Below are 25,252 nucleotides of genomic sequence, written 5' to 3' on the forward strand. Positions count from 1 at the left end.
ATCTTCGGTTTGATATAGCGGTTCTTTGAAGTGGACCTTTTGGTCAACCGAATTCGATTACACTCTAGATGAGGAGTCTATATAGACGTATGCGAGTAATGTAATCGCCGCTACTGTCGAGTAAAATCGGAACGGCTAATTAGATGGTCCATTAATCACATCACCCAAGCAGTAGGTAACTCTATTAAAAGCTCTACCGGTGTACATAATAATAATAATAATAATAATATGGTTTCTCCGAGACCTTTGATTTAAAATCGAACTACGTATATGTACTTATAAAAAGAGATGTTATAATTTTATTGCGGTTGGATGACTTATGTTGATTATTTGATCAGTTTAAAAGACAAACATTGAAACATTTACGTTATTTTAGTTGAAACGCTCTTTTGATCTTAAGTGATTAATGGAAACCTTTAACCGGATATTGAATCCACGGGGTTATAAATAAAGTAGTTTAAAATTATGAGTAAGTATAGCATGTATATAGCAATACACCAAGTATTAAATGGTAACCCATCGGAAAAGTTAATGAAAGAGTCAATGGCGATATTGCGTACAACGAGTCGAGTAGATATTAGCCAAAGTCCCATTTCCCCGTATTTGAAATCAAACTCGATGGGCCAAACATCTTATATTGATTAAATATTTTTTTCAATATGAAGGACAATTTTTATTTCAGAAAAAATTTCGTATCCTAGTATGGTATACGAAAAAATATTTTTGTGAATATCCTCGATACATTTTTTATGGTTTTCTTTTATTATTATTATTATTATTTTATTATTTAAAATCGGTAACATAAGCCGCATTGTCGTATAAGAACAGTGAAAAACTTAAATTATACATTACGTATGATAGTTCTTAACAATTAAAGAATATATTTCTTTGATAATGCTGGTTAATTAGTAGTTAAAGTAAAGTTATTATACTTGTTGAGAAGAAAATAATGTTTCATTAAAATTGGTTTTCCTTTTTTTAATTATAAAAAGTTGGTACAATTATCATTTACCGCAAATAAATTATGGTTCAATTTCATATCAGAATAATTTTCTCAAATTGTATTACTAATTATTACTTTCTGATTTTAATCATGGCTGTGAATTTATTGCGCTAAGAAACTATAAAATATACATGCGATTATAGACTCAAAAATATTCCCTAAAAATAGAGTTGAAAATTCCAAAACTTATAAATCATGAAAAATAATCTAAATTTAATAAAATCTACAGTGTTTCTTACTTAGTTTATTTCAGACAACGTAAAAATATCTTAAGTTAATATTGTCTCCAAACGTATCAAAATATGTATTTATTAAGATTGTTTCTCCTTGTGACTAAAAAGTCTTAATAACTGTACGCTATCTAAATTCACATTTACTCATTGTGCCATTGAGTACAGATTGTAAATTTCTTTTAAAAAAATATAATAATAATAAAAAAAAAGTTAATATTGTGTTATGAATTATGATAAACAAGATAGAATATTTGTTATCTAATAGTAATCTGTGGCTATATTATTAATCTAAATTGATAGAATATTCATAATTAAATTTAACATATTATAAGTAGTTGGAATTAGTACGTCATGGATCACAAAAGGTCACTACCAAATAACTAATCTAAAAAAATATCTTAATTAAAATAATATATGTACTAGGTAGTAACACGAGTTACCAGAACTTTAAATTATTTATGATTATTGATATTTAGTTGAAATAATTAAATAAGTTGTTCTTAATAGAAATTTAAAACATTGTTCCATCACTTAAACTATCTTTACTTTTACTTAATGAGATTTTTAAAATGTACTTTTAAATGTAAAACTAACTTTGAGCTATTTATAAGCTTTGGAATTTCTAAATAAAAAAAAAATAATATAATTTGTATGTTTGTTGATTATTGTTGTGTTGATAGGATATGTTATGCCTAAGTTAAAAATCTTGAAAATCTGTTACAAGTTTTCTCATAAAAATTTTTTTCACAAAAACTGAAAATTTCAAAATAAGAATAAACGCAATTTGTTTTTATAAACAAAAAGTAAACAACAAGTTTAAATTTCGACAAAACTGGATATCTAAATGAAAAGTATCATATTTTACTTATTTTTTTATACTAAATAAATAACATATTATTGTTTTTAGGGAATTGAAACTTTTCATTATTATAGCTATATGATTTTATTATTTATTACTATACACAACGATATCACAGCAAAAATATGTTTATTAATTTTAAGCTATAAATATCGTGAACTTATTTACACCATTTTTTGGTACAAGATATTGACTTATACATTAATAAATAATATCGTATGGACTAATATTTTAATAATTATTATAACATTTTTACGATTTATTTTTGGAAAAAATTATTTCAATTTACCCTTAAAATGAAAATAAATGTTTAATAGCATTATATATATTTAGTATTGTAATATATAATTAAATATAATGTTGTCCTTATAAGCTGATCCGCTGATAGATATGCTATGCTCATAGACTTGTTTTTCGTACAGAATGATATATCATTGAGTGTGAACTTAACACATTAATTATATGATTATAATGATCTATATATTGATAATGAGCTAAACCATGAAGGACACTCAACACTTATTATAATACAGAAGAGCGACTTTCTGATTTTTTAATATTTCATATTGTTAGGTATCACTTATAATTGTAGATGACAACATTTTTAACACGTTTTCGTCCGCGGGTGAAATAATATAAGTCGAACTTGGGTAAATATTGTTACAATTTCATTAATGACGACCATATAATTATAATAAATATAAAATTTCTGAGGAACCGAAATCAGCTGTTTTCTATTATTTTAATACATACACTGAATGAGTATGTCAAATGTTATAGTTTTTCGCTATCAGATGATTATTTTAAGTACATAATACATAAAAAAAATAATGGAGCTTCCACCTATATTTCGCTATAATATTATATATAATATAATTTATTCTGTTTATGGGTCATCGTATAACATATACGTGTCAATTATTTATTTTGATAAGTAAATCCAATAAAAATTGATATTTATTAATTGAGAACAACTCAAATGTTTGTAGACTATTATATTTATTATAATATTTTGTTTTCAACTTCTTATAACAGTTAATACATAGCTATAAAAATGCACAAATTTATAACTAGTAATCCACATTGATCTAAATACATCGTTAATGATTACAGTTAATTAAAAAATAATCTTTATGATTTCTTTTATCAAATTGATAGTTGAGTAATTTTTTATCTGGAATCCTACCTTATAAATGGTTTTTTTATCAGTATATGTAGTACTATATATTGATATGCTAGTTGTAAGTTAGTGATGTAAATATTAAAAACAATATTTTTATTTGAATCAAGTTCTCATTTTTAAGTTGTGGTAGATCTACAAGACCTACAGTAATTTCTCGGAAAACAAAAATGGTAAGAATTAAAATGATGCATATTTTCATTAATTAATTTAATAAATAAGTACATTTGAATGTGTACATTAAATGTACACATTTAAACTCAATAGTTTATGTATAAAATATTATAAAATATAAATATAAAATGTGTTTATCTTACAATATATTGTGTATTATTTTATATTTGAGCAGAGCGATGAAAGTATTGATTTTATAATAATGTAATTTTCTATTTGTCACCTTTTATACAAGTCAAAATATTTCAATTTTCAACTCTGGGGGTGAATTCGGGTAATGAATTGGATCTAGTTGGAACTTTAGGGGTCAGATTAGAAAAATATCAGTACTTTTTTAATTAGGAAAAAAATAAAGTAATAAAAGTCATTTTTACGTTAATCTATCCTTGTTTTTACCAAGAATTACTATTGTTTTTTTCTATACATATAATGGTATAATTTTCAAAAAATTTCAACACTTTAGAGCTAAAATTATAGACATGATAACAAATTCAAATTTTCGATTTATTAGTTTTTTTTATTATAATGTCCATAAAAAATGTATTAAAAGGTAAAAGTTCTTCAATATTAATTAATGAATGGGTTTAATAGATGTTAATTTACAGACTAAAAAATGTTGTATTTTTATAGTCACAATATGTTTATACAAGCATTTAAAGTTAAATTTTGAGAAAATTCGTCAAAAGTTCGAAAATTTACAAATTATTTTAAAGTTTTAAATTCATAAAACATTTTATTTTGATACCTATGAATTAAAAATTTATTACTCAATTATTCATTATTCTCATTACTTATAAAGAAAACTTATAATTTTACCAGAAAGTAATTATTTTTTAGATTATTTGAAGCTTACATTTTTATCACAACGACCTATCGTAAAGTTTAAAGTAAAATAAATGAATTTGATAGGTATATAAAAAACATACATATAAAAAATGTTATGTTTTGTTACACAACTTGAAAATTTAATACAGGTTCTCATATAAGTTATTTTTACAGTAATTTAATAATATTAAAAATAAATAGTCGCGATGTTACATCACAAAAATTTGCAATTATATTGTAGTTAAAATTATGTAAATTAATCTATTATTTAATTTAAGTCTTTAAAATAGAATATGTTTAATTTAATTATAGTTGAAACATAAAAATCTAAAATTCATATTTTAACGAAATAGGTTATTGACATAAAAAACAACGATTCGATTTCAGTTAATTCATTCTGGTTTGAAAATATTAACTACCTACAGGGACTTGAATTTTTTACATAGTAGGTATGTTAGTATATTTTTAAATAACATAAATGACATATTATCTCAAAAAGGTATTTTAGAAATATTTACTATTAATATAATAATTAATACTCGTAATGTGAAAATGTGATGTTTTTTCAAAGAATTAAATGTACTGTTTGATTATAGATTTCAATGTATTTATTAATTTATCTATAATCATTAATATTACTAAAATAAATTATTTATCATTGAATGTATAATGACCTACTCAATGACGACAGATACACTTGATGTATGATGATTTTTGTTATTTTGTTTCATATTATATTAATCGTTTAACCTCACAAATACTATTTTTTATAAATTAAATGTTTGGTATAACTACCGTTCGAATGGTCTCGAAATTAGTGATTATTAAATTGTAATTAAATTATATATTTATAATATTATTTTATTATTTTTATTTTTGTAATAAAATAATGTTATAACTGCTTAGACTAAAATTATAGATCTACAATTTTATTCAATTTGTTTTTCTTATTATATACCTTTGGTTTCTTATTACTTATTAATTCTAATTATTCATTTTATATAAATATATTATAATCCAACTAATTACCTCGTGTAATAATAATAATAATAATAATATCCAATTACCCATCATTCCGTATTACTGATACTTTATCGTACGCACAAATGCACTATAACACATTTAATTCAAAATCATCACACTGGTTTTATTTTTATGTATTTATTTGTATTTGAAGGAATATTCTTTTGCTAAAATAAATTTAACAGAATTTTTAACGATTTGTTTCAGTCCATCCAATTGACCAGTTTAGTGATTTTGGCAGCAATAGCCACCGATATTGTATTCAGTGCCCCAGCAATTCCGGACACTAATACTTTGGCAAATGATGATTGCAGTTTGATATCAAAACTCATAGATAGCAAATACCCACTGACCGACCCAACAGTATTGCCCGATGGCAGTGTTAAGTTCCGCATAGCTATTATCAGTGACTTAGATGCCAACTCGGTAAGCCAAGAAAAGGCTTTAACGTGGGTCAGTTATTTTAAAAAGGGGTATTTGACTTATAATAAATTAGCCCCCAAAAATATCTCGATTGAATGGGATGCCACAAATAACGGTGAAGAATTCAAGTCGAATTTGGCGACGAGTGGTCGTGGTTTAGAGCTATCTGAATTGGTTACCTATAATGGTAATCTAATAACACTTGATGATAAAACTGGTTTGGTTTATATAATCGATGAAAACTCTTTGATACCTTGGGTATTGGTTGTTGATGGCAATGGAAAAAAAACAAAAGGTTAGAAATTATATTATCTACATTAAAAAAACATCAAATGGCACTTTTTTTCGTACATTTTATTCCATTGAATGTAATGCATTTAAAAATAATCATATGCACAAAATTTTCTTATCGTTACCGTTTGTGTAACTAGAAAGTATATATTTATATTTGTGTATATATCAGATAAGTGAGCTTGGTAACATTTATAAATTACTTATATGAGAGTGACCATTTGTATTCGCTTGAATATATTTAAAACTAAAGAAATAAATCGTTACATTACTATGATCGTGTTTATTGGGCATACTTTTTTTTTCACTTACATAAAAGTTTTTAAATTAAAAAAAAATAAATAATAAGAGAGAGAATGAACTTTTTAATTGTGCATTTGATTAATTAATACTCAGTGTAACATGGTATAACGTTATAACAATACTGCAGGAATGAAGAACGAATGGGCCACAGTCAAGGACTCGAAAATCTACGTGGGCTCCCATGGCAGGGAATTGTTAGCGAAGGATGGACAGACAATCTCTGATCGTGGATTAATGTGGGTGAAAACCATCGACAAGTCTGGTAGTGTACAGCACTTGAACTGGACGGAAAACTTCGTCAAAGTCCGGGCGGCCATCGATATACACTTCCCGGGGTACATGACCCACGAGGCAGTTGAGTGGAGTGACGTCCATCACCGTTGGTTCTTCTTGCCAAGAAAAGCTTCAGTGGATCTATACGAACCGACGGCTGACGAACGGAAGGCAACGAATGTCCTGTTGTCCGCCACGGCGAATTTCGATGACATTAAGGTAAAGGAAATAACATACAATAATACTTCATCTATCAATATTACGACATAAGTAATTTATATAATTGAGCATGGCCCATATGTTTTCAGTATGGACACTAAGTATTCACGTGATATACGTTTTGACTTTGAGTCTTCGTCAAATTTTATTATGAAATATCGATATTTTAATTTTAATTTTGACTTCGTTATTTTTTCTTTTAATATTTTTTGTAACAGTATGGGTACCTATCTGCATTGTGGTTTTACGGTTTATTTGTATACATTTATAATTTTAATATCGATTTTCAAACCTTCTTTATCATATTTGATACCTACCTATTGTACATTGCCTTTATGAATAATCTGACTTAGATAGGAATATGATAATATAGCATATGTTTACGCTATATACGTCTAGAGATGTGAATAAAAAAAAAAAAATACTAAAATTTAATCTTAGTTCTTACTTTGAAATCTGACCTTTAAAACGTTGTAGCCAGTCAAAAATGAAACGATTCGTCGAATAAATAAACGCGTGTTGTTTCGTAGTATTATTCGTAACGAAATTGCAAAACAAAAATATCTAACTTAGAAAGCACACATTCGATGATAGGTTTGAGATAACGGCTTAAACCATATACTAAAATAATGGAAAGTATCCATATAGTTTATTTTTGCATAATAATATTACCTATAATATCAAAAGTTCTTCTGTAAAAATGTAGTCACTTTATACCTAATTATAACGCCTTGTAGGTATACCTGATTTACAATATCCTTTTAGTGCGACACATAATCATATTCTATGTTTTTAATTTATGTTTATAGGTGGTACGTATTGGCGAAATAGTACCTAACCACGGTTACGCTAGTTTTAAATTTATCCCCGGAACAAATCACAGCGTGATTACTGCTATCAGTACACAAGAAGAAGGAGACATTACTGCTACGTTTATAACCGCGTTTACCGTCGATGGAGAAATTCTTTTACCGGAAACCAAAGTTTCTGATCTTAAATTTGAAGGATTCGAATTTATATAAATAATCAATCACATTTTTTTTCACAGTTTATATACGAAATAAACGCATAATATTAACTATAAATATTTAATACCTGTTGTAAAAATGCCATAATAAAGTAGCCTTATTGTATTAACTGATTTATTTTATAGTTTTACATTTGATATAATGATAGAAAAGCTCTGATTACGTTTTGTCGTTATTTAAATGTGTATCATTTTTAGTAAAGTATTTAATATAATACTAAGGTAGGGAGACTATCAAATATTAAAATATTATATTTAAATAGTATAGATAAGTTTAATTCACCAATTAATGCATACCCTTGCAATATACACTGTGTATTAGCAATGCTATTATACCTATTATTAACGTATTATTTTGGATAAAAAACTAAGAAGCATTTTAACTGTTTAAAAATGAAACAGAGTAAAATCATATAAAATGTTATATTTTTATCAATAGAAAATAAACGAAAATGTAGGCTCTGGTATACAATACGCGTTGAGTATATTTCAACATTGAGTAATTTATTGTGATATAGTAATTTTGAATACTAAAGTAAATCATTGCCTGATGAAAACGATTCTGAGTAAAGATGGAATGTCAACTGTCAGCCTATGTTACAATGTATATTTGATGTTACATATTATTATATTTATATTGCTATTAAAGTAATTATTTATTTTACTATTAGTAATGTTGTAGCTAGAATTAAATGTTGCCATTAACGTTGTATTTTTAAATGTGTGGTAAATGGTAAACATGCGTTAAAAGTTTTAAGTTTTCACTAACTTATTTTTGAATTGAAACAAAATAAGAAAAATTGTATTTTACGCGTGAATTTATGAAATTGTACTTCGTAAAAATTTACGATTCAAACACTCTTAAAAATATTTGTGAAATTGTGCTTATTTTAATTTATTTTATTAGAGAAATAAAAACTCAATAGAAAACTTATATTTAATTTTCATGGTTTTTAACCAAGTAAAAACATGTTTATAAATATTTATAGAACAAAAAAAATTAAACTAAATCGAGATGTAAGTTTTCTATGGATATTATATCCCTCAAAAGTATTTAAAATATTTTAAAATTTTCATTTATATAAAGAGAATTCTAATATTATAAATATCAAATATAAAAACATTTCAAGTATCTACAGTCATTTTTTATTTATTTATTTATTTTCAAGTAATACCAAAAAATAATGTTTATGAAAACTAGTTTAATGTAAAAGTTCCTTTTTCCTTTTATTTATTTTTTCATTTGCTTTTCCTGATTATAATTAGTCAGATTTTTCAGAATTCTTTCAAAAGTACCAGTTAATTTCAATTTTCTATCAGAAACTATCCTCAAAGTTAAAGTTATTTTTAAATTATGTCGTTTACATGACTCACAAAAAAAAATGTATAAATACCTACCTATAAATACAATAAATAAATTGACTCAGAATCTAAAATGTTTGTCCTTATATTAATAATAAATGTATAAGATTATGTGCGGAAATTTAAATGATCTCTAAGAAAATAATTTTTAAAAACAATTTTTCTGAACTTACAGAATGTCAGATTCTTCGTGATATGCATATGCGTTATAAGAATATATACATATTGAACATGTATAATTCGTTTAACTATTAATGAAATCCTGAAGTTTCACTCTGCAGTCAATTAACCTTTGTCTGAGAACACGCACAGTGATTTCATTATATCTCCGTGCTTTCTTCGTTCGTTCTTTGGTACCATATTCAAAGGGTCTGACTCGATTACCTGCTCTTGGTCGGCTTTTAACGTCCAGTCTTAAATTCATCCTCTACTGTAATGGAATTTACCGTGCATTTCATGATTAATATCTAGAATAAAACTGCATAATTGACGTATTGAATTCGTTTTTATATATAAAAGTAAAAAAAAAAAAAAAACCTAACTATTAAAAAATACACCAACTCTACCTAGTAACCTACCTGATGCATTTAAGTGTATTCATGTATCCATAATCCATATGTACTAGATTATGAATAAAGCGAAATCAGTATTAGTTATAATTTATAGCTATTTTTATTATTGTATATTTTAAATTTAAAAATTGTTTATACTAATATAATTGTTAATAATATTTTATAACAGAGGTACTGAAAAAAAGTAAACAATGTTAGAAAAGTTGTGAATTATATTTATAAATGCATTTATAATTTTAAATTGATTATTCCATAATTAGAAAATATACAGTAGATACACCAAGACACGTAAATGTAATCAAAAATAATTTAAATTAATTAAATTTTTATATTTTTATAAAGTCTTGATAAAATTGATGATAGAATCACGCAGACAACAAATTATATTCATATCTTTATATTCACCAATCAAAACTACTAATATATGTAAATATCGTACTGGTTATACAAATTTTACTTTAAAAAGTTGATTTTTCTTCTAAGTTGTGTATTTGACTTTAACCGTCAAAAAATAAAAATAAATTCTGACGTTATGTCTGCATTTTACACTATAATGTAACATAAGTAATTTTATGCATTTTATCTTTAAGAAAATTAGATATCATAAAATATAGCTGATGACTCTATAGATTTTTATAGATGAAGTCGAGATCAATACTAATTGACTTAAACTCTATGTTAAATGAAACTCAAATCAAATAAATATAAAAAACATTCTGATAGAGTTGTATAAATAAGTGACGTATAAAAAAATTTTCAGATAAATAATTATTCCCTACACTAGAATATTTACTTACAAACGTATTAAGCCATAAATTGTCTGACGCAGTTAAATTGTTATGAGTTAATCGTACCGAAGTCAACCTAACGTTCGTTTGTTTTATAAGAGGTTTTGTTACTCTTGACTAGTTGCATAATATTAGTCTCAAACAAATTATTTTAGTAGATAAAAGTATTATCACAGTAATATAAATTAAATAATAGATAATTATTTTTGTGATTTAATGATATTGAAACAATAAGTCATCAAACAAATTGCAGAAATAATAACTTTACATACAACCTAAGTTTGTTTTTTAAGTTAATATTTTATGATAATATAATAACATCTCTTATTTATAGTTATATACAAAAATTAAAAATTTATCTAGGTGAGTTTAATATACTAATAATAATGATCTGTTAGTATAAAATATATTATTTGCATGGTTTTAAAATTAAATTAAATCGATAATTTAATTTTAAAAATTTTGATCGTGTGTTAGTACAAATCTCCACTAGCACACCATAAAAGAAACTATTTTTTGACATTAATATTTTAACAAATTAAATATTATATTAAATCCATTTTCTCAGTTAACGTATTATGCTGTGGGGTGTCGTATTGTTATAACGCGCTCACTTAAAAAAAAAAAATTTTTTTTGGCTGGCTACGACCGCGACGTGGCTTATTTCTGTAATGGCCAATAAAGATCTGTGGTCGTTAATATATCGTTGTTGTCGCTTGGGGCTGACTTAAATTCTTATATTGTGCACAAAAAGAATCTCGAGGGGCAGACAGTGTGGCACGGAAGAAAAAACTCTTCTGTAGCCATTTCCCCTCGTTCCGTTCACTCGCATCATATTGTTATTATGTATATAATATAAAAATGGAGACTGACATTAATGAAATTTAAACGACATTCTTCATCATCAACCCCATCCTCTAGTATAGTAGTAATCCTACTTCATAATTGATCCCTTCGGCGCCTCTCCTGTGCATCGTCTGTTCAAATCTTTTACTTGTTAATATTTTCCGCCGTTTTCCATCACAAAAGCTCTAAACCCACGTCTCTTTTCTTTACTCCCTCCCACCTATATCCTCTTCTCACCAGGACGTTTTTCTTCCCACCCGTTCTCTCGGTCGCGCATTCATAATTAGAAGCGCGTGACTCCGCCATCGCGTCATCTCCTCCTCAATATATATACCTGCTGCCGCGGCGGCGATGGCAGATCATAATTTAAAAAGGTCTCGGAGCTTAAGGGGACTCGATCTGTCTATTAAGAGCACCTTTATGTATGTATATACATCTGTCTCACTCTCTTCTTCTTTCGTGGGGCTTAGCGTACCGAGAGATACCTGACAAAAGCATCTCAGAAGTTAAAAGGGCTTGTGTCGCTTTTGTGTGCTTAATGCTGCTGGGCCAATGTTATTTTCTTCTTTCTCGAAAAAATCAAAACGTCTTATTATTATTATTATTATTACTACTATTATAAAACGAAAGAGAGTATTATATGCTATGATGAATTGACTTGGACTTAAGTGTTGGTGTGACATAAAAGTCGTTTTTGAAATCGGTTGCTTTTGAGTAAGCGCAGCTTAACTGTAAGAAATAAAAGGAATGATATTTTGTTTATTTATTTAATTTTTTTCATCTTCAGAAAGTTATAGACTTGATCGTATGAATATATTATAATATAAATATATATCACTCCTAAACTCGTCTGCATAAGAATACAAATATTTATACAAATTAAATCACCTTATATAAGCAAAGAATATTGTACAACTTGATTTTGAATTTTATTTTCAATTATGTATACGATGAATTGTATATAAAAAAATATGCTTCCAATTTGCACATGAATTAAATTTTCTTAGTGACGGTAAACATTTTATCTTTGACATTCAACTATTATAAAAAAAAAATAAAAAAATGAATTAAATGAAACCCATTTATAAATAAGTACTCTTTTTGTGTATTCCATTTATTTTCAATATTCACGTTAAGCTCCTTAATTATTTTATTCGTATCGTTTTACTGAAATAATGTTATTTTAGTAGATACGATAGTATCTATTAGATGAAACACAAACTATATACAAACCTTATAATATTATTTGAACATTTTTGTCGTTAATGCTTTTTATACAAACTACTTAATAATATTACTAGAATATCGTCTATCTGACGAATATTGTATAGTTAATTATACAATTTAATTAATTATTATACCTTTCCTAGTTATATGTTTATTATTAAATATGTTTCACATGTAATAATTTTAAATAGTTAACATAATATTGTTTTATAATATTATATATATATATATATATTATCTAGTGTACTATTATTTTTGTATATTCATTTAGTGTAAAATTATTCGTCTGTGTACTGTTAAAATTTGAAGTACGTTGCCAAGAGTGCAGTTTAAATAAACTTCAGTTCAACTTTTTCATTTGGCCCTCATAAAGTGTAATACCAAATACAAACATTATTATTGTTTGTTATATAAATATGCTAATATGCTTTTTTCCTTTTTCTATAAAAAAGTAAGATATGAAATAGAATTATTATTCTTATAGGAATATATTTTATATAATTATTATTCATAATAGTTTAAGAGTTTTATAAATTGGTTATGTACAAAAAAATGCATTGGTAAACATTAACAAACTTATATATAACTAATAACTTATATATTATTTATTATTGAGTACCTATTATTTTTATGCATTTATTAAAACCTAAGTAAAAATAGTAAACAAAATATAAATATAAATATATTTTATTTGCCCTATAAAATGGTTAAATAATAAATAATAAATCATTGAAGCTTTAGTGGCATAGAATAAAATTAATATTTTATTGTCACGATCGTTTGATAAAAAATAAATGTAAATTTTTAATATTATAATAACTATTTTAATGTAGTCTGTAAGTAATAGTAATTATTGTATATTGTTTGTGAGGATTAAGTGTAAAATCTAAAAAATAAAATGATAAAGACAATTTCAAAAAAATACGTATGTTCATATGATTTATTGATTTATTGTGCCAATCGGTACAAAATATCACAAAAAAATATAATAAATACAATTTTTATTAGTAAACGCATTTATATTTTATTAATTATAATTTGAAAATATTTTGTAAGTATAGGTATACATATTATATAGGTATATGCGGTTAACCTATTTCACGGTATCTAACATCGTAATATATTTATATATATGGTGGAACATTAGAAAGGCTTTTTTAGTTCTATACAAAATCGTTAACTTAACAATAACATTTTGTCGCGTTCATTATTGCGACGACCTGGGATTGCCGTAAGCGATCGCGTGACTGGTGGCCACACCGTGTCTGCCGTTGCTCACGCTGTTCGCAATCACTGTCGTGCCCGATGACCTCTCGTAACCGTTGCCCCCGTACGAGTTACCTTGTTCCTGACCTTGGCCCTGTCCTTGGTTACCGCGGTTGATCGAGTTACCCGATTGACCGTTGCCGCTACCGGCGCCGTTGGGGAATACGCCGAACATTATGGGGAACCAAGCGTTGAACGAAGCTTCCGCGTTGCTGCTCGGACCATCGCGACCTGCAGACCACCACGTTAAATGTAACTTATTATTATTATTATTATTAAAGGTACATATCGTATACAGTTATACTGCATACAAAGACATTATTTAGTAATAAAGTCGGCCCTTGGAATCGATTTTTTTTCGATTATAAACTTAATTTTATTCTCAAAAAAAAAACAATCACATAATACATATAAATCATACGTAATCTAATAGGTACTGTGGCAATCGCTTAATTAATTATAGAGCGATAAAATCATGAACATAACCAATATGATGGTTTTCGGACGCAAGTGTTTACATTAATAATATAAAGTTAATGTTAATTTGTGGCGATTCATATCTTATTTTCTCTCTCGATTAACGCCACGGTTAGGTTAGAGTATTTGGATGTTTACGGATGTACCTATGAAGTGACCGTAACCCATATAATACGATATTAATTTCGTATTTTAATATTATACAAAAAATATTTTGCCAATAATAATAGAATAATTCGAATAACTACATTATATGTTTAGTGCGTTTTACTGTACTCAATAAAAATTGTTTATAATACATTTTATTTTATTCAAAATGTATTTATAAATTTTGTCGAAAATAATATCAGGTCTAGTTTAAGCATTTATAGAACAAGACGTCCGTATCTGTTTAGAAATATATAAATAAAAATAATATATAATAATATTATGTTAGTATCTTTTAGAGAATATTTCTGTAATGAATTTCTACTTAATCATCGTACTATAAAATTAATTAAATAAACGCTAATTAAATAAAATATGCTTTACTCATCTTAGACTTATCATATTATTACTACCGTAAAGGGAAAAATAAATTCTATTATCAAACGATTATTCTGATCATAGTCTTAAAATAAGTTAGTGAAATAAAAATTATTCTTATTCTGGAACTCGTTCATACTGTTTTTAATGGAACATTATGAATTAAATTTATACCAGCTATCTGTTAAAACTATTAAATATTATACTGCGTATATTGTTGTTCATCTTTGATAAATGAATTTTTCTTCATATATGTTTTACGAAAGCATATTTTTAACTGATATTAAATTACTTTGAAACATATTTTTCTCGATAAAACAATTTAGTATGTATTAAAATCACGTAGAGAATATATTATAGTAAAGTTTTAATGAATTCTTTTTACAGAAAACGGTTTCAGCTAAAAAAAAAAAATGAACATATACTATAAATTTAGGACTAGAACAGTTGACAGTATAATAATATATAATGTTATCGTATATGTAGGTACACGGCTATATTGTCTAGATAGTAGGTATAATATTATTAAAATATCCAGTATCCACTGTACACATTATGGCAATGACCTCAGCGACGTGCTAAGACGAACAATAATAAGAATAGTAATATTATAATATTTCATAATATAAGATTGGATAAAACCATTTTATTTGATATTTTGCTTTAAATACACTACTGTGTTTGAGCACTTGCCCATCTAATGTTAAAATATTAAATATGTATTCTTGTTATCATATTTTAAGACTGTGAGAGTTACAAAATCGTTTTAATACCTACTTAATGGAAATCAGTAATTTTACATTTTAAATATTTACATAAATAATTCAATGGCTCTATGCATTTAAAGGAACATGAATACTTGAAATAGATTTTTTTTATATTCACCCGAGTTATCGTAAGCGAAAAAAATATAACAAAGTATATTTAATAAATCATTACGTACACCTTAAACCACCGTGTCTAAAATATTAATATTTATCAGTATACATAATATATATATGTATATATAAGTCGTTAGCTTGGTCATACACCATATTGTACATTGTACATACATGGTAATTCAACTAGCCAGTTCTATATTTTAACATTTTTAAGTAAAGTTAAAGATCATATTTACAGATTTTGAATTTTTTATATCATTTAAGCAATGTCATACACAGCAGTAAAAAACTTCTTTTTATATATGTAGAAACCACTCTTCATTACAATAAACTTTTAAGAACGTGTTGTTTTTCGAAAATTGTAGTGTATCTAAATTAAAATTAGAACATGTAATTTTTGAGCTATTGCAATGTATGAAACAAGCATTAAACATTTTTTTTTATGATTTTACATAAAATGTATAATATAATATGTATTATGAATATTGTTTTTACAAAAATAAAATGCTAATACACACATGTGGATTTTATATATTATATTTAAACCTATATTATCACTGACAATATTGTCAATTATATTTTTAGGGCAACGAGTTTAACAATCCAAATACTACCGGCTGAATTTTTTAAATCATTAATTAAAAAACCAAGTACGTAAAAACAAAAACCATAATTTCGAATAAATTCATCGTTAAAGGTAAAAGGACACATAAAAAAAAAAAATAAGCGCGTTCGGCGAATTACCACAGGTAAATAACAGTACACATTTTCGTCGTGCACACGCTCGTGGCCGGCTTCGACGGTGAATTATTATTATAATTATTATTATTATTATCGCCAAAACGTACGCTTACCTCTGTACTGTTTTTTGTTGTCGCCTTGTTCCACGCTGTTGTTGCCCTGTTCCTTAGAATCGGATCCTGATTTCGGTGGTCCGTACTCTTGCGACTGCTGTTTGTTGGCCGAGTCTGCGCCGGCCGGAGCCTGCTGTCCCACGAGGCCCGATGGCGGTGGCCCGTAAGAATCCTGGGTGGCCGCCGGCGACCCGTAAGCGTCCTGCGTGGCCGGTTGCGGTCCGTAGTTGTACGGGCTGGGCTGCTGTCCGTAGCCGCCGCCGAACATCGGGTACTCGGCCAGGCCGGTGAAAGCGGACATCTGCCCGTTGGGATTGAAACCACTGAACGAGAATGACCGCATAGGCTCCGGATTGCGCTTCACTCTCATGAGGACCACTGTAAAATAGGGAAAACGTAAAATGTAAACCGTTTCATACAGAATAATTGTGCGTTTTTCTCGAAATACAATTAAGTGTCCCGTGATAATAGTAAAAATATGAGGCGGATTGAGGCCGCCGACGACTTTTACACGAACGATTACATTGCTATCAATATAGAAGCAAACAAAGGGTCTAACTCGAGTAAGAAACCTAAGGAATTTTTGACGACCGGTTATGGGCATAAGAAATAATCTATTCATACTGCCACTGTTGTACAAATGTCTGATTTTTGTGATTTTCACGCCGAGGATAATTCTCATAAAAAGTGGATTGCAATTTCGATTTTATCTAGTATATTATAATAATTTATAAATTCTCACGTTAAAAGAGATTGATTGATCGGTGGAAAACGCTTTTAACTTAATGGTCGAAGTGAGGGAGAGAGGAATAATATTGTTTGTAACTTAAAAGATAATTGTGCAAAACCATTTATAGATTAAGAGAAGACTTACCTTCGGGTATCACGTAAGCGGACGTGGCTTGGAAGACGGCGGCGGTGGCGACGACGGCCAGCAAAGCAGCGGCAGAGACGGAACGGCTAGCCATTTCGTATGATATCTACAGTGTACGCGTAGACTTGAACCAAAAACGATGTACTGGACTTGTGTGAGGGCGACGTCGAGGGGAGGTTCGGTCTAGTGTCGTACTTGCAGGGCAGAGCGGCGTTCGTAGTGGGCTGCTCGGCGACCGTCGGTGGAATGGGACGAGTGACCGATTGCGATCCCGTAGATATAGCCCCACGGGGAGTCGTCTACGGGGTTGCCAGCGGTGGGAGGGGGATCGTTGATTTGCCATTATCAGAGGGAGGGGGGTATCCGCCGAGAGTCTTCTCGATACACCTGATACGTGGTCTGGACGCGTAATCGGGCTGAATTAGGCGCGCGCGCGATTTACCAATTCGTAGCCGCCCGTTTTCCGCAAATTTCAACGGTCGCAGCGCCAACACAATAGTTATAATAATGCGATAGTTAAAAAAATTTTAATAAAAATATCGTCACCGCGTACATTGATATGCGCCGCCCGCTCGACGATAGGTCGTGTCCGGGTTCGCGCGAGATGGCGAGTTTGCTGTTGCCAAAATGCCGCGCGAAACCCATTAACAATTCGTGTGCGCGGACTGCAGTTATAATATTATATTGATATTGACGTATAGAATCGTTAGTCGATATCCATATGCACGTAGGTATACCGACTTGAAATATACCATTATTATTATTATGATATGCGTTATACTCCCGTTGTGTTAATATTATTGGCACAATACTCGTGATAATTATTATAATATCGAGAAGAGGAAAAAAACGGTTTGATGATAGGTTATATAGGTTCGACCAAAATATTAGTCATCACCGATACAAACATGATCGCTTAAATTTTGTGATGTATAGTCCCATCCAATGGATATCCTTGGATATCGTCCACGGAATACTTAAAGAAAATCATTTCGAATTTTTCAAAGTATATTATCCTCGTTTAAAACTTAATCGTAAAACTTACTAAAAGATAATTATTTTTGTAAAACCGTTGGTTGGAATATGGCTGAAAAGTCGGTAATGTTCACACTCTACTAGACACACAATTATTAGATACAATGTGCGGGCTCTGTGATCACGATATTTAGTCGAATTTCCAAACTACGTTGGTACCTCAATTTTTTACGTGTCAGTGATCTTTTACGAATTTATTGATATCAAATTCATATTTATATTCCAATGTGTTTGTAAATGTATACGGTTTATTCGATGCAGGTATTGCGACAATTATTGTTACGAGGCTTAAAATGTCTGATTATTCATTTGAACAAAAGGGTTTATAATATTATGTACATTAATGTGTGTGTTTTTTTAGCCAATGGTGGTTGAGTTGCGCAAAGTGTATGGTGATTATATTGAAATAATATGCATCCAACCCATTTTCACTGCTGAAATAAAGATTGTTTCGTTAGATCTTAAAAAGTTAAAAGTAAACGTCTATTTTTTTTTCGTGTCTGTATATACTTTTAGAATTCCGTTGAATTATTGGTGTTTGTAATTTGTATTGGCTATATCTATTATTATCTGTATATTATCTAAACTATACATATTATGTATACTTCAATTTTTGCTATATACTAAATCTAATACTCTGGAATCAATAAATAACTTAAATAAATATTACTTTTACTTGTGTAGATAGTAATATTTTTTAAAAAAAGCTGTTAAAATCATATTTGTTTCAAATATATTATTTTAGTTTTTGATCACTATCTTGTGGAATAGGTAGTTGTTGTTTTAGATATAGATCAGCAAGTTGAACAATGAGATTTTTTATTGTTTGAAAAATACATCACACAATTTTATTATTTTACTACTTTGTGATTTGTACGTAAAATGAATCATTTAATAGTTTATTATTATCTACATCAATGCATTGTTATCAAAAATATGTTATTTAGTTATATCATATTAATATTTATCTGTACGCCGTGTTCACAGGACGTTTAATTATAAAATAAATAAAATTACAATTATTTCATATTTTTATGCTTTTTTAAAAATAATTTGTACATATTATTTTAATTTAATGTTATAAGTTTATAACGTTACCATATTACGCACTTATAAGACAAAGACAATAAATATGGGTGTAACGTCATCTTAACAATTTGTCTCAGAACCCTATAAGATATCATATATTTATATATACATATATATAATTTAAAGTGTATATAAATATTAAAATATTTACTTGATGACTATTCCTTTAAAAAATAATACACTTTTAGAATATAATTTTACTATACAAAATAAGTTATAATATAAAATTAAATTACCTATTTAAAACTATATTGCCTGTGGTAAATCACTATACACGTTTTAATCTTCTTTGTCATACTTAAATTTTAAGTATAACAAAATTCATCAGTTATTTTAAGAACTTCATTGAAAGTTATATTACATTGGGTCTTAAATCTCAAAAAGCGCAAAGGTTAAAAGGTTTCTCAAATAATAACTTATTGAGTGTAGGATATGTATATATTAATATTATTCATAATATAAAGGCACACAAAATCAGTTAATTTAATTGTAGATACCTAATTTAAATTTTTATTTTAAAAATATAAATAAATACGAGTATGAGTTTATTAAAAAAAAAAAAAAAATGAATATCTCAAAGTATCATATCAATAAAACTTGTTATGATTATTTAATGTGAAGTAATAATCGAATATTCTATATAATTATAATTTATACGTTACAATATTTGTAAAAGGCCCAGTTTACAAAAACTAAAAAAATATATAGTATAATGAAGATGCAATTATGACGTACACAGTTTGTACCAAAACTAACAATATACTCAGAGTTCGTGAATAAAATATCATCGTTTATCGATAATATAATCAATGATAGAAAATAATTTATCGTCATAATATATTTTATTGGCGAAGCAGTATAACATTGTAATGGTGTTTTTTAACATTTTTTTTTTCAATAGCGACAATAAATGCAACTGTTGAATGCAATATAAACCAACCATAAACTCGACCTGCACGTCTTCGTCAGTCCCGAGGCAGATACGTTATCTGTCCATTGTTGTCTAATATATAATAATATTACTATCGTGACACTGTTACGTCAACGACTGACTACAGTCGGAGCGCGCCGATGTCTGTCGGCACATGGTCGCGAATACGCAATGCGATGCGTACAAGCTCGTTTTTCCGGGCAAGATGTGTCACACTATATTATTATATTCGTATCTCTCGACGGTCGTCTCCGCTGTACGCTTAGTAATAGGTACCCGACGACAATTCATATTATATTATTATTAGCTATATATTATTATTATGATTATCGCACAGAGGCCACGCTCATTCATTATTGATGAACGACACCGTGTGACGCAACGCGAGCCGAGCACCTGGGCGCAGCGGCAGGACACAAGTCCGGCTCGGAGCAGGACCTCGTCTGCACGAGACAACGACGACAAGTCGGTTATCTCGGAGCGACGGACACACACCCACACACCCACACGCAGGCACACAGCACACGACTTACGGTCGGCACACGAGTTTACGTTCGGTTGCCAATTCGTTTTTTTTTCCTTCTTCTCGTTCGTTTTTCGCATTGTACAGTCATCGCTCCTCCGTTGACGGTTTTCACGGCACGCACACACGCTCGCGCGCGCGCCCCCGCGTGACCGTCAGACAATAGGCACGTAAAAATAAAAAAATAAAATTTCAGAAAATTTTTTTTTTTTAAATTATACACATTAGCAAAACGCGTGTCACGTACTCGCCCAACTCTGGTGCACGCTGAGCCGTGAATATCTTATACGGGTTTTTTGCAGCCAAAGAACTGGCCGGCCGCCGTGGGAATAAACATAATATTATACCTAGGTACATTATTTTATGTGCGTATGCGTGTGCGTAAACATAATAATTGACTATAGCTCTATTGCGAGAGTACCATAATATGGAATTAAGTTCGTTTAGTTCGATAGATGATCGTCCATAAATATTCGAAAAACGATTTGAGAACTAAAATCTTAATAAACTATATTATAATATCTGTTATTATGTATATCAAAAAAAAAGTATTAACACGATATCTTAGGAAACGACGTTTCTTAATGAATTGTACGTGGTTTATAATATTATTACTCTTAAAACCATTATTTAATCATTTAAGACCAATCTGCTTGTTCGTGATTTTATAGCTATAAAGTGTGCGTGATAAAGATAACGACAGTTATACTTTCTTTACTTCTTTCCAAAGTTAAAGTTCGATATTTGTATACATATTGCGTTACTTCTAAAAATATTGTATTGGTGTTTAATATGTTTAATATAGTAGGCATATTAATTACCATATTATATAATATATACATATTAATTATCTGAGTTTGTTTTCTGAATTTTTAGAACTAAACTTATTTAGGGAGAACATGTCTAAGGTAAAGTACCTATTTTCATTACTGTATCAGAATTAAAAACTTTAAGTACAATTACTTCAGTATAAAACCAATTCAAAATACATCATTTTAAGCTTTAATGAATCTTAAACATAGAATTAGCATTTGTTCAATTTATTTTATTCAACAATTTCTAAGTACAATATTATGTCCAAAAATAATTTATCTACATTTTAAAAGCTCTAAATAATTGAATAGCTAACTTCATATTTTGTTCAAAATATATATATTTTAACCTAACCTATGTATTGATAATTCATTTTTGTATTTCTGTACTATATCCAGAATTTATTATTATTTTATATTATACTTATGTAATACAATTAAATAGTTTATGTTGCTATTCAAAACTTAATTATTTGTACTTAGACACAACTATGTTCTGTATAATATAGTTTTACTAAAACAAACAAAAGATGAAATAAATTTGACAATTTTTCTAGTAAATCTTACGTTTAATTATAATTAATTTTTTTTTAATATAATATACATTATTATTATATTATTTGAAACAAATAAAATTAATTATTAAAACACTATTAACAAAAAATTAGTTATTTATTTAAGTAGACAAAGTAATAGAATTACTTTTTAAACTCAAAGATATATCGTCACTTTAAAAAATTCTAATATAAAAACATCTGCACCGGCCAACTTTGGTATCACTACTATTTTTGTTTTAATTATTCAAATCATGCGTTATATTCTATGCCAATATGTTTTAGATTCTGAGCGGAACTATGAATGTATTTATTTTACAATGAATTATATGTGTATTTTTTGTGCCTGTCACCAACTTTGGAATGGTAAAAATGCTTAAATCTTAAATTATTAGGATGATTTAGCACATCAAAGATAAAAATGTCCAGTAGTTTTTAAAATAATTGAAGAAAAAAAATATATTATTACGCAAAACCAAATTTGGGTAAAATTTAAAATTATATTTTATTGTTGTCATTCTATAGTAAATTACTTTGGACACGTCATGGAAATATAAATAAATATTCATATTAAAAATTACAAATCATGCTATGATATAAGTATAAAAAAATAAAATTATTAGAAAATGTTGACTCTTTTTGTGATATATCTCGATGTTTTAAATGTATTCAGTTTTTTTTTCTTTGACATTAACATTTTTAATTTGTAACATTTCAATTTTTTTTTCAAACTTTTTCCTTGAAAATTCAATACAAAATTTCTTATGAATTATTCTTAAATTAATTTTAAAATATACCTATATGAATATTTTTTTTTTTAAACATTTAAGATATAATTTTAACAAGTTTGGTGAATTTTACAATGATTTGCAAATTATTTGATATTTAAAAATTAATAAAATGTTAAGTATTACTACCTAGTTAAGGATTTAAAATGTAATACATGGTTTACGTAAGTTGTATTTACGTAAACCATACAATTTTAAAAATACTTCTGTACAATTTTTTTCTATAAACACTTAAATTTTAAATTTAAGCAAAAAGTAATGAATTTTAGTTATCTTGTCTTGAATCAAATAAATTATCTGTTGGGATTTAAATCATTTGGTGACTGTATACCTAATATTAATATTAATACTATACATAATTAAAATTTTTATAGAATTTGAATTTATTTAAAGCTATTTAGAACATGAAAATATTCACACCCATTTAAAGTATGTTGGTATTAACTTACAAGTTAATAACAACTAGTAATCATATACAAAATAACTATTTGATCTACTACGGCCGTGACAAACTAAATGCCCATAGTTTTATCATTCCTTAAACTCCATTAAATATAAACAACACATATTTTTAAATTAAAAGCTGTTTTGTTATTTATATTATAGAATATGTAAGTTAATTTAAAAAAATAAATTCAACCAAGAAATAATGTTTTCCATTTTTGCCCTTTTTTAGTTCTTTTGACCCTCTTAAGTCTTAAGGAATGAATTTTAAAAAACTTTTCTTAGATGGTCTCTTTCTACATTAAAGAATGAAAATACTGACTAAATTGCATAATCATAGTTTCAATGGTTTTAGCTAAGCAATGATGAATCAGTGAGTTAAGATATATTAAATATATAGATAGATATTATAATTATTATTACAATTTAATTCATGAAATTTGTTTTTGCCTAAAATTAATTTTCTATCAACTGCAATATTATTAGAAAACAAATACTAATAGCAATTTAAATAATAATAATAAGAAAAAAAATTAAAAATTTACGCTGACAGACTGTCTGTATATAAATAATATTTGTACCTACCATTCAATGATTAAATTAAATTAATTTAATATATCGATTAAAGTGAACTTATTAATGACATGGGACAATCATCACCTACTTTAAAACAAACAGAATTTCTCGGTCGCTTTTCTTGGTCAATTAATACAATATTTTCATTGACTATTTATATTTATGATAATGCTATAACTATTTTTCCAAATATTTATGTGGTAGTTATTACCGTAGGACCGAGTATAGCGAATATAAGATAATATTTATTTTTTATTTTACTAGATTAAGTGTTTTCTAAACAATAGTGTATTATTTGTTATATGCTAGTCTCCGTAGGCTTATAAATATATTATTTAAAGAATCCACAAAGAGGAAAATAAAATGAAACGGCGGTAGAATTTTTAATTTGAACAATCTGATCACTATAAGGCACGTAAAAGAAATACAAGTTGTTCAACATATTTCAACGTTTTGTGCGAAGACCCATATCATGAATAATGTATTTTTACAAAAGCAATTATTATAGTATACAACATGGTTTTTAATTGAATACGATGAACCAATATTATGTGTTTGTATTAATTTCGCTATGAAATTATTAATAATACATTTTAGTATTTAATTCTCTATAGTTTTATAAATATTAAATATGTGATGAGTGTTCGTTGGTGTGTATAAGTTCATTGCTTCTGATTTAAATTAATAATAAGTATTGAATAATCATATAAAAATATAATGATTCACTCGAATCAATCGAATTCGATGAATCTAAAATAATGATTTTTATTACTTGTTGAGATGTAAAAAAGTATTTGGAATTAAAACTCCAAAACTTAAATCATTACAACACCGATTGAAAATATAGTTAGTAGACCCCGGTTTCACTAAATACAGTTTGGCGGAACAATGTTATATAGTTATTAGTTAGATACTTTTTATCAGGACAAATGAACAGTGTTCATGATTTTAATATTTTTCACTCTGTCACTCAAAAACTATGTTTTCAAATTCTC

General features: G+C 27.5%; 2 protein-coding genes across 2 annotated transcripts; one reads left to right on the forward strand and one right to left on the reverse strand.

Annotated features, from left to right (window-relative positions):
* Positions 1-3,284: 3,284 nt before the first annotated feature.
* Positions 3,285-7,943, forward strand: LOC114131093 (soluble calcium-activated nucleotidase 1-like). Its single transcript, XM_027996235.2, has 4 exons — positions 3,285-3,448; positions 5,505-6,015; positions 6,442-6,806; positions 7,616-7,943. Exons 1-4 carry the CDS (start codon positions 3,446-3,448, stop codon positions 7,826-7,828), a joined length of 1,092 nt encoding a protein of 363 aa, XP_027852036.1. The 5' UTR covers positions 3,285-3,445; the 3' UTR covers positions 7,829-7,943.
* A 5,596-nt stretch (positions 7,944-13,539) lies between these two features.
* Positions 13,540-17,768, reverse strand: LOC114131091 (hornerin-like). Its single transcript, XM_050201178.1, has 3 exons — positions 17,506-17,768; positions 16,632-17,009; positions 13,540-14,125 (listed from the first exon to the last, which is right to left on the reverse strand). Exons 1-3 carry the CDS (start codon positions 17,597-17,599, stop codon positions 13,836-13,838), a joined length of 762 nt encoding a protein of 253 aa, XP_050057135.1. The 5' UTR covers positions 17,600-17,768; the 3' UTR covers positions 13,540-13,835.
* Positions 17,769-25,252: the final 7,484 nt, after the last annotated feature.

This window comes from Aphis gossypii, chromosome 2 (assembly GCF_020184175.1).
Source record: "Aphis gossypii isolate Hap1 chromosome 2, ASM2018417v2, whole genome shotgun sequence".
Taxonomy (NCBI): Eukaryota; Metazoa; Arthropoda; class Insecta; order Hemiptera; family Aphididae; genus Aphis; species Aphis gossypii.

Bases quoted from the DNA above. Each gene is read 5' to 3' on its own strand.
- LOC114131091 (XM_050201178.1), bottom strand. From the start codon at position 17,599: ATGGCTAGCCGTTCCGTCTCTGCCGCTGCTTTGCTGGCCGTCGTCGCC. The intron at 17,010-17,505 runs GTAAGTCTTCTC...CCTATTTTACAG, and splicing joins CGCTTACGTGATACCCGAAG to TGGTCCTCATGAGAGTGAAG. The intron at 14,126-16,631 runs GTAAGCGTACGT...GGTGGTCTGCAG, and splicing joins CAACAAAAAACAGTACAGAG to GTCGCGATGGTCCGAGCAGC.
- LOC114131093 (XM_027996235.2), top strand. The intron at 6,016-6,441 runs GTTAGAAATTAT...ACAATACTGCAG, and splicing joins CAATGGAAAAAAAACAAAAG to GAATGAAGAACGAATGGGCC. The intron at 6,807-7,615 runs GTAAAGGAAATA...TTATGTTTATAG, and splicing joins CGAATTTCGATGACATTAAG to GTGGTACGTATTGGCGAAAT.